Source organism: Elephas maximus, chromosome 19 (genome assembly GCF_024166365.1).
Source record: "Elephas maximus indicus isolate mEleMax1 chromosome 19, mEleMax1 primary haplotype, whole genome shotgun sequence".
NCBI classification, from domain to species: Eukaryota; Metazoa; Chordata; class Mammalia; order Proboscidea; family Elephantidae; genus Elephas; species Elephas maximus.
This window is the reverse complement of record NC_064837.1, coordinates 17,051,997-17,062,861: the sequence shown is the minus strand read 5'-3', so window position 1 is coordinate 17,062,861 and position 10,865 is coordinate 17,051,997. Positions and strand designations below refer to the sequence as shown.

General features: G+C 48.1%; 1 protein-coding gene across 4 annotated transcripts in view; it reads right to left on the bottom strand.

The window, feature by feature from the left end:
• Positions 1–2,053: 2,053 nt before the first annotated feature.
• Positions 2,054–10,865, bottom strand: part of ANKFY1 (ankyrin repeat and FYVE domain containing 1) — a 94,317-nt gene continuing 85,505 nt past the window's right edge. For all 4 annotated transcript variants that reach the window (XM_049861239.1, XM_049861240.1, XM_049861243.1 and 1 more), the window contains 6 exons: positions 9,595–9,742; positions 9,041–9,131; positions 8,580–8,704; positions 6,405–6,551; positions 4,485–4,575; positions 2,054–3,835 (listed from right to left, as the gene is read on the bottom strand). In XM_049861239.1, the coding sequence (XP_049717196.1) occupies positions 3,703–3,835; positions 4,485–4,575; positions 6,405–6,551; positions 8,580–8,704; positions 9,041–9,131; positions 9,595–9,742 (735 nt within the window). In that variant the 3' untranslated portion in view covers positions 2,054–3,702. The remainder of the gene's footprint in view (positions 3,836–4,484; positions 4,576–6,404; positions 6,552–8,579; positions 8,705–9,040; positions 9,132–9,594; positions 9,743–10,865) is intronic.

The window sequence follows — 10,865 nt, the reverse complement described above, 5'->3', positions numbered from 1 at the left end:
CGTGTGCCTGCAGGTTCTGCCCAGCTCCTGCCTCCCCACTGGTATCACAGCATGCCCCATCAGGTATGTCGCGGTCACAGCCAGCTCCACACATGAGCCAACACAGTAAGTCACTGAGCCACAGCAGTCTGCCAATTCAAGACTCCCTGGCTACAGAAAACCATGTTGTCAGTTGTAACAGGTTAATATATCATTTATGCCATACAAAAAAGGAACTGTACAGGCAATGATCTTCCAACGAAAGTCTTTAAGGCATCTATGATAACGTCTGGGAATTTAGTAAGGTAAGACCGTTTAGTTAATATCTTCTCAAACAATCACCTATTCACTAAGTTCCTTCCGCAAAGTGAGAACGTGGCTTTCAGATCCCTTTGGAGAGCTGTATCCCCTCTGCTGCCTCTCTCCTGGGCTGGGGGCGGGGAGCTTTGGTGCTTCAGGCTGAGAGGGACTGGGCTTGCCAGCACTGTGCCAGTTCTGGTGCTTGTCCTGAGGGAAGCAACCCCAGACCCTAGAAGAAAGCTTGTGTTTCGGGAGCTCCCTTGACCTGTGAGTTCCAAGTAGATCTGTCATGGAAGCTATAACCTTACCTTGGTAGGCAGTTTGCCTTTCAGGTCTAAGCATTACATAGTTTAAAAGTGTTCTCTTTCTCCAGATAAAAGAAACCTAGATGAAGATCAAGGCTCTACCCCCTCCCCAAGACTTTCCCTCCACTCCACGCCTATGGACAAGACTAACACGATAACGTTCAATACAACAGGTATGCAACATGAGTCGGGAAAAGTGGTGAAGCCACATGCACACTGAGCTCCATGCAGGGACCCCATCCAGGGAGGAGACTGAGGAAACTGAACGGGGTGGTCATTGATGACTCAGGGCTCTGAGGTAGAGGACTAAAAGTCACGTGGATCCCACTCCTGGAGAGAATACGGCAAGTGAACCAAGCAATCTAATCCAGCCTCAACTAAGTTGGTAATTGGGGTTGACAGAGCATAGGCAGAAAACTCCAAATGAAACACAGTTGTAATACATCATTCAGTGAGACACCACTAAAAAGATAACTGAGAAGTAATAGGTCCTAAGTGTAGGCACTTCAGTTTGTGGGAAATTCCTGTGTTAGAGGATCCTAGCAAGTTGGTTTATGCCATTCGATTTGTATATAGCACATGGTTTGTACCTTTGTCTTTAAAAAAATGACTTAAGACTACACTGTCTAACCTAGTGGTGAGCAAGAGACAGTTCACAAGCTAATTAAGCAGAACAGTGTTGAAGGATGCAGCAAATGTCTCGGTCAAGTTTATTCTTCCTGCTCTACCCATTCACAATTGGCAACTTTAAGAATGAATAAAATTAAGTTTTTGCTACCAGTATTTAAGCTACTGATAGAAATTGAACAAGAACAGGTAGGCAGTTTTGCAGTCAAGAGCTGACAGCCTGGAGAGCACAGAGCATGTCTAGTCTCAGCCAGGCCACCACTCAGGGAGCATCAGCATGGTCAAGGAGATTTCCTAAGAAGGTGGAGCGATGCCTTGTCTCTGTCTGCAAGGATGCACCCGGAAGCCAATGCAGAACTCACAAAACGTTCCCCCAGTACGGGGCTGTTCAGTACCATAGCTGTCCTTGCATCTGAATAAGCTTGACTCAAGGTACTTTAAACATGATCTTAAGATTTTAAGTGCAATTATAGGCAAGACTGTGACTGAGACTGGTGTGGTAGCACACGGGCAGGACAATCAGCCTTGTCCCTGATTGGATTTCCGTCCTCCCGTGAACATTAACAGAACAGGTACCAATCTATTGACCACTTCTGTTTATATCTGAAACGTAATTATCTTGCCAATTAAAGAATCAAGCCACTTAATTAAGCCCTACTTCTCATGGCCCTTCTCAGGCAACAGAAAATGGAAACTGACCACGTGCCTTACACGGTCAAATGTTTGCCTTTGCTAGTTCGGTTCTTTTGTAAAAATTTATATGAAATATGTCCCAGATTTGGGGGGCGAGGGAAACACTTCTAATTAATATTTTTCTTTTAAACATTGTGCACAAGCTCATGTTAACACAGAAAGCATATGTATCTTATCACAGAAATACTGGGGAAAAAAAGTAGCAGTCTGATTCAGCTCATTTTACACACACATTTTAGGCATAGAATGTATAAATCTACAGCAACATAGAGGGCATACTGCTATTCAAAAAAAAAACAAAAGTAACAGGCTGTTGCAAAAAAATATTTAGTCCCTTTTACAAGTACATCCATACTTCATTAATGCCAAAAAAAAAAAGTAGTGGTTATTAAATGTCTGAAAAAAATCTATGATTGAGACTCTTACATAATCTATGAGTGTAACTGTACAACACATATTGTTCATCTGAGTTTTTTTTTTTAAAAGCGGTGGTAGAAGTTTCTCTTCAAATGTACATTTTCTAAAAACTGGCCAAACCTTCAACAGAAAGGAAGTTTAACACCTCAGGGTTAATAAATGTACTAGCAGCGACTAAGGCCCAACAAGCTCAGGAGCCTCACTGAGCATACAAGCCAGAGCCTTCCAAAACAGCGTCGGCACACTCTTGGCCAGGGCCTGCCTTCAGCTGTTGGCTCCTACGGGGCAGGGCAAACTACACAGAGCTGGGACTAACAGCACTCACAGCTCAACTAGGGAAGGTTCCAGCAAGAAGCATTCATTGTTAAGAAGACAGGACCTGCCAGCCCAAGGCTGGAGATGCCCTTGGGCTGAAGCCCTGCTGAAGCCCCATCTTATGACTTGGCCTGTGTGAATCCCTTGCTCCAGATAACACGCTGCAGGAGCTTTTCTTTTAAGACGCGGTGTGAGCTGAGATCCAGTCAAAGCTGACCACTAGAATCACTGACGCACGGACGTGTGAGGGTGTTTCTGAACATGGGTTTTCAATTGGAATCACCAACAAGGCAGCTGTATAAAAAGTGCAGCACAGTAAAAGTGCAATTCCTCCTCCACCCTAGTGGCAGTGACTGAGGAGTCCACCCCAGGACACGAGAGGCGTCCCGCTGCTGCACTGTGCTCCCGCCACCTCGGGAGCATGAACACTGGTAAAGCTTTCAGTTGTTAAGGCCACAATTTTTCAGCTCTTATCTTTGAACCCTGTTTAGAAAGATTTCACCTTTTTTAAAGGGATTGCTCACTAAAAATACAGCTTAGCTTTTCAAAAAACAAAAAATTCAGGGGAAGAGGATCCTATAATCTTTAGGAAAACACTGTGCAGAAAAGTCCACAGCCACTCACCCTGGAGTAAAGCAGTGCTCAGTGCACAGCCAAATGCAGGCTTCCTGCTCTGGAAGGCTCTGCCTAGCAACTCCACCCAGCCAGGAAGACTTTGTGGCTCCTCGGAGACGGGACACTGAGCTACGGCAGGGGAAATGGTCTTAGAGGTGTCCTGACATGTTGCTAGCAGAATGAGGTCTAATGCCTATCACACTTACCACACAGGCTAAGTGGTCTGGTCCAGTTAGTGAGATATCTAGTGAAATCCATCACAGTCTGACACACTGACAGTCATACAGAACTATTTGAAATGGGATCTATCACACCATGGTCCTTAATTGTTCCAGTCTGTTGCCTCAGGAAGACGGCCCCCAGCTCCTGCTCTGGGTTGGGGCAGGCTGGTGAGCAGAGCAGCTGCTGGGGAGACGACCGGGGACGTGGCCTGGATCCTCCCGGAAGCTCACTATGAGACCCCACCCAGAGTCAGTACATCAAAGCAAATGTTGCAAACTCGCACAGGCTTGTTCAGATCAAACTTTATAATAGGAATCTCCTTGGTCGAGCATTTATGGCAAAGAAGACGTCCACAGTGACGACTGTGAAGACAAAGAGAGGAAGTATGAGAGGGGTACTGAAGATCAGACTGCTTCCCGGTGTGGTGAGGACGTCCGCAACACACGTCCTCCACAGACAAGGCAAGCCTGGGGCCAGGACCCTGTGGTCAGCTCTGCCCCTGCCAGCCAACTTAAACCAATTCACGTACAATTTTTAGTTCATGGAAACAAAATTCTAGCTGATAATTAAAGTGACTGAAGAAGGCTCTTTTTTAGAGATGATGAGAACTGTCTCACTTTCATGGGAACAGCTCCTCGGTTCTCAGTAGACCAGCCCATACTCACGCTCGGCAGCACACTGTGAGGGCAGTAACTCACCTCAGCTTTGCTGCAGCGAGAGGCCTGCAGAAGATGCCACAGGCCTAAGGAGCTGCCTGGGACCTGTGAACCAGCCCTCAGCCTTTAGGAAGCCACTAGTCTGCACTCTCCCAGCCCTCATCTACGTTACTGCCTCTCAGCATGTGCATCTCATCACTCCATCTGGTCAAGTCTGGCCCAGGAGAGGGAGGGCCACCTCTCCCCACTGTTCAGTGAGCCCTGGGGAGTCCACGGCTCGACACCAGAAGGGGTGAAAGCAATGACATCAGCAGAGGTCCCCTCGCTCCTCTGGCAAGTGATGGTGGGCTCTTACCAGTGATGTTTGCGAGTTGTGACTCCAAACTTGGCAGTGCACTCGTAGCAGTTGGAGCCATCACACCACGGAGGCTCCTTGGACAGCATGTCTGTAATAGGCAGGAGGAGACTGGTTAAGTCAAGCAGTGATTATGCCAGGCCAGACTCAGAACTTATAAGCAGCAAGGGAAGCACACCAATAAGTAAAGCAATGCACCACACACTGATGAGGGAGGAATATACTGGAACTGGGTCAGGGAAAACCTCAGAGGAGAAGGTGGAAAATCGGCATTTGCCAGGCAGACGGGGGGTGGCGGGGGTAAGGAAATGCTGTTAAGGTAGTGTCTGGGGGGAAAATGCACACAGCCAGGAACGCTGGGCTGTAGGGAAGGGTAGGAGAAAGCAGAGGGTAGAAAAACTGGGACGAATGGTAAGGGGAACAGGGAGGGGGGACCAAGATGAGACAAACTGAGGAGGCAGAATCTGTGACAAGTAGGGGATGTGAGAGGCAGGCAGGGAGCAGGAAGGAGACGAAGGTGAGTCCCAGGTTTTGGGGCATGACTGAGCCTCTGGTGGGACCATCAGCCAAGAAGAGACTTAAGAACCAGAGCACACGAGTAGTTCAGGTTTGAGGAGCTTTGGGACATTCAGGTTTGGCTTAGATATAAACCAAAAAACCAAACCCAGTGCCGACAAATTGATTCCGACTCATAGCAACCCTATAGGACAGAACAGAACTGCCCCATAGAGTTTCCAAGGAGCGCCTGGCAGATTCAAACTGCTGACCCTTTGGTTAACGGCCGTAGCACTTAACCACTACACCACCAGGGTTTCCTGGCTTAGATATAAAAACCAAACCCAGTGCCGTCGAGTCGATTCCAACTCACAGTGACCCTATAGGACAGGGTAGAACTGCCCCGTAGAGTTTCCAAGGAGCACCTGGCGGATTTGAACTGCTGACCCTTGGGTTAGCAGCTGTAGCACTTAACCACTACGCCACCAGGGTTTCCTGGCTTAGATATGTGGGCTTAAATATTACAGAAGCCTGGCCTAGAAATACGGAGCTGGGAGCTCTCAGTGTCGATAGTAACAACCATCGCTAGTACTGACTGAACGCTAACTATATGCCAGGCACTGCGCTAAGTGCTCTCTACCCAGAAGTAGGCTGAGCTCCCCAGGAAGGAGCAGCGCACCGATCAGTCATCACTGAGCACCTGCTGTGTGCCGGCACCGTGATAGGCACTGCTCTGAGCTTCTGAAAGGCGGACCACATGCATGGCACAGTAACGGTAGATGAGACAACACAGGAACAGCAGGCTTTAATGCTCTGTGACTCCGGCAAGTCACCTACATCAAGAGCACATCTTCACTAAGTACTTCCGAGCTTTTTTCTGTGTCCACGGCGCTGTGGGGTGGCGAGATAGCAGTGCGACATGGCAGACACTCGAGGCATGCTGACTTTCTCCCCCTCAGCGGGGGATGGGGGGCAGATTTGCAGATGTGAAAAGTGAGGCCCTCCTGACCACAAATAAACCCACTGGAGGGAACGTCAGTGGGGGCTGAGGCAGAAGGCCGTTCTGAAGGATGCGGAGAATCAGAATCAGCTGAGGAGGAGGGGTATGCGGATAAGCAGCCAGAAAACATGGTTAGGGGCCCTACCTGGGCCTTGTGGGTTTCTGGTATATTCAGAGGAAGTGGGAAACCCATAAGGGCCCCAATGTGAGCACTGTGAAAAGAGGCTGCTAGAAGTGGCCCTCCCACCGTTGCTCAAAGTCCCTTCATCCCATTTATAGAAAAACGTCCTACGTGGTTCCTAGAAAACTACTGGTTCAGATCTTAAGTAAGTCCTTAAGAGATTTAAAAACCACCAATACATCCATCCAGATAATTAACATTTTAACTGTGCTTGCAAGGAAGCAGCAAAAAGTCAGCCACTCACCTAACAGTCTAAATAGAAGCTGCTTGGTAGCAACCTGGTAGTTGAAAATGTTGACTCCTTGGTTATTGTTCACTCCGAGGCGAGCCCCAGATCGGACGATGGCACGGCACAAGTTGGCATTCCCTTTCATGTATGCTAAGAGCAGCACTAGAAAACAAAACCACAGGCAGTGCTACCTCCCACCTGGCCTAGCTGGGCACTGCCGGAGGATTGGCAGAGGACAGCCAAGAGCAGGACACTTGTTAGGAAGTCCCCACAGAACTACAGGGGTCCTCAGGCTCTGTGAGGTCTCCATAGAGGCTCTGCAGCATCTTCTAATAAAGGATCTGGCCGTGAGCCAAGGGACGACAGCGAAGCTACAGCTCCAGAGCACCATCTCAGTCACAGCCCCAAGAGACACTCTCTTCCCGTTCAGAGCTTTGGCTACAGAAGACTCGAGGTAGGGATCAGACATTTCATGAAGGAAAAATGTATCATTGTCTCAGTTGCCTTCCTCTGACGTGAAACAATGGCTTTACCACAAAGGACAAAGCTCTTTTCACACAATCTAACTGAATCTAAAGACTTGTGAGTTGCGTGCACACGGGACAAGCTCCAGAAAGTTCTCTCCACAAGGAGCCTCTCCTCTGCAGATGCAGGCCTGGTGGGAGCCAGGCTGTGGCCAGGCCATCATGCTGGCCCTCTCTACTAACAATTACAGCTACCAGCAGCTCCCCTTTGCTTACCTTCACCACTTTACTTCAATTCTTTTATTTAATTCTCAAAGCAGTCCAGTAGGTAAGGGTTAGTGGTCCCATTATCAGGGGAGGAAACAGGCATAAAGAGGTTGGAAAGCTTGCACAGAGTCACCGTGCTAGGATGTGACAGAGCTAGGACTTGAACCCAGGTCTGTGTAAAGCCGTCACGTAAAGCCATTCTGCTGGCCTGTTTACCCACCCAAGGTAATGATGCTCACTGGACTGGTACTTGACCTGGCGGCTCACTCCCAGGCCCATCGCTGCCGGCTTTAAAAAAAAAACATGTTCATGCATCAGAAGAACTGATGACAAAGTATTTGGTCCCAGACTAAGGTTCAGGATATCCCTTGGTGACTACACTTCACTGAAGAAGGCCTGGACGCTCTGCTGGCACGAGGCTGAATGAATGGAGAGCAGAGCAGCAGAGGATGCTTGGAGAGCCCTGGGCTGGGAAGAAGGAGATTTTGGTTTCGTCCTCTTCCTTACCTGAAAAATGGGGACGCACTAAAGTGCGGTGCCTACCTTACAGGCTGTTGTGAGCATTTAATCAGAAAACGAGTGCGAAAGTACTTGAAAGCTATGCAAATGAACACAGTGATTGGGGGAGCTAGAGGAGCACAATGAGAGAGGCCTCTGTGTCCCTCCCTTCCAGCTGTGTACAACATGCCATTTTCTCAAAGCATGTCAACACATACTATTGCATGTTTGTTCTTCCTCAAGTCTCTGAGAGGTGGTTAGATTGTATTCTCTCTGCTGAGATTTGGGAGCTTGGGTAGGGTCTTGGTTGACTGGACAAGCGGCAGACCCAAAAAGGAAAAAAACCCCAAAACCAAACCTGTTGCCGTCGAGTTGATTCTGACTCATAGTGACCCAATGATGACAGAGTAGAACTGCCCCACAGGGTTTCCAAGGAGTGTCTGGAGGATTCAAACTGCCGACCTTTTGGTCAGCAGCTGTAGCTTGTAACCACTACGCCACCAGGGTTTCCAAGAGGGAGACAGGGTGAGCAGGCCTGTTTGGACATGGGTATGGCTTTGGAACCTGACTGACACAAGTGGTATGTGATTGGCTGCTAACCGAAAGGTTGGTAGTTTTAACCCACCCAGGAAAGGTCTCTGCTTTTGTAAAGATTACATCCAAGAAAACCCTGTGGAGCAATTCTACTCTGTCACACATGGGGTCGCATGAGTCGCTGGCCAACTCGACGGCAGCTAACAACTACAACATAACTTTGGAGCGCTAGATACACTTGAGATGTGGTTCTGCCTAAAATCAGACGCTGCCCAATTCCATGACGGATCTGTGACAGATGCTTAGAGAGCCCAGCCTAATGCACTGAGCTTAATGCCCTCAAAGAATGACGTGTGTCCAGGCTCCTGTGTTTCCAGAAAGCAGGGAGTGAACGTGACACAAGATGCACCAACACCTTACTAAATACCTGTGTTTCCTTCTGCATCCGGTTTATCTAGCGGATACTCAGGCATGCACTCCAAGAAGAGGTCACAGATGGCTGCTGCGTTCTCTTTGCCATATTGTCCCAGAATGTGCAGTGGTGACTGGCCTCTGATAAAAAGAAGTTGGAAAAGTTAGGTATGTGTCTGCATAGCCATCATACACAAAGGAAAGGGAATTTTCTGAACTCTGAGATACCGGATAAACCTAAAGGACACATTAACAGGTCATAAGTTTTTGTAAAAGGGTTTTTTTTTTATTGTGCTTTAAGTGAAAGTTTACAAATTGAAAAGGTTTTTAAAAACAAAAATGCCATGATACTGAGTATTCCAGTGGCCAGTTCTGCAGCATGCACTGGGGTTGATGGGAGCCACCAGTGACTGTCAGCTCTGAGGGGCAGCCTAGGTGACATGGAGCCCTGGCGTCTGATGTGCTGGATACACTCACCTTAGGTTAAAGGCTTCTGCGTCCACAGTGCACTCTGTCAGGAGGACTCGGATGTTGTTGAGCCGGCCGTGCATGACAGCGAGATGAAGAGCTGGGGAATAGACCCTCTTACTGGGCGAGCCCAGAAGCATGGACAGAAAATCCTGACTCCAATTCACCCTCACACACCTCCCTCTTAGTGGGACTCACCAGAGCAGCCACTGGCCACTCACAGAGCAATCCTTTCTGTCTTCACCGCCCCCCAAGAGTAAGTCCTAAGTACAACCTCACGAGCCTTTACTTTCCGTTCCAACAGTTACCCACAGATGAGATTTAACAGTTTCACAAGAAGCCACTTTAGGCTTCTAGGGTTATCAGTCAGATTGGGAGGCTGCCCAGTGCCCAGTCAGTGGCAGGCTGGATGCCCAACTCAGATCACTTCCTGTCACAGCTCTGCTCCTGTCACAGTCCACCTCCCTGAGGGGAACAGACCCAGGGCATGCAGTGCACTTCCACCCCCAGAACGGGGGGTTGCTCAAGTCATCAGCACTGGACAGAAAGAGCAACAGAATTACCATTATTTCCATTCTCATCCACAGCTGCAAAGTCCACTCCATTCTCCAGGAGGACAGAGCAGATGGTAGGAAGGTCCTGCTGGGCAGCAAGGTGGAGGGCGGTCTGGCGGTGCTTGGTTAATTCATTCACTTTGGCCCCTGCAAGAAGCTGTTGAAGTTGATTACATGAGCTGTCTCTCTACCACAACGAAGGTCCCACTTCAGGCTGCAGCTAAAGGGCAGGCCTCCCACACGCTCCTTGTAAGGCATACATTGGCAAAACCTTTCCCAAGGGCAAACCCAGTCATCTATCAAAATGTAAACAGCCATTCCTTTGGACACAAAAAATCTCCTTCCAAGACTTTAAAACAAAAAACAAAACCAAACCTGCTGCCGTCAAGTTGATTAGATTCTGACTCATAGCGACCCTATAGGACAAAGCAGAACTGCCCCAAGGGTTTCCAAGGAGTGGCTGGTGGATTCGAACTGCTAGCCTTTTGGTTAGCAGCAAAACTCTTAACCCCTGCACCACCAGGGCTCCTCTAGGACTTTCACAGATTAAAAAACTGCACAGGACTACAGAGATGTGCACTGCACTATATAAGGATTCCCACTGCCTGTAGTAGTGAAACTTGATAGCCAAAGGGTTTGGCTATGAAAATCGTAATATATCCAAATAAGTGAATGAGTAGCCATTAAAATGATAAATATTTACATATTAACATGAAAAGATATCTATAATGTAGTTAAGTAAAAAAAGGCAAGTTAGGAGACAGTGTGATCGTATGAGTCCGTCTGGAGGTGGCTATGTAGGTAGAGTGATAGATAACAGACGGCCAGACACACACACTGTGAAGGGTTTAAAAGCATATACATCAAACTCTGAGGAAAGGTGGGGGTGAAAGGGAGATAATTCTTGCTTTTTAACCTTCTTTACAAGTTTTTCTACAATGAGCATGTACTATTTTTACATTGTTTTTTAAAGAAAAGAAAATTATACAAAAACTACAGAATCAAAGGCAGGAAGGTTCTTTAAATAATATCTTGTCTATTTATTCAGCATTTAAAGTTCATTCATTAGCTGCTTTCTGACAAAGTGTCAAAGACAGCTGTCAGCAGCAAATGCTCTGAACTTGGCAGCCAGAGCCCACGCCGCCTCTCTCGAGCTCTGAGGCCTCCCGAGCCTTCCTGGTTGTACGTGCAGGCCTCCTGCCTGTGCGAGGGGCTAGGCACTGGGTAGCTGGTCCAGAGGTCTGGGCTCCCAGCCCAATCGCTCACAGGTCCAGATAGGA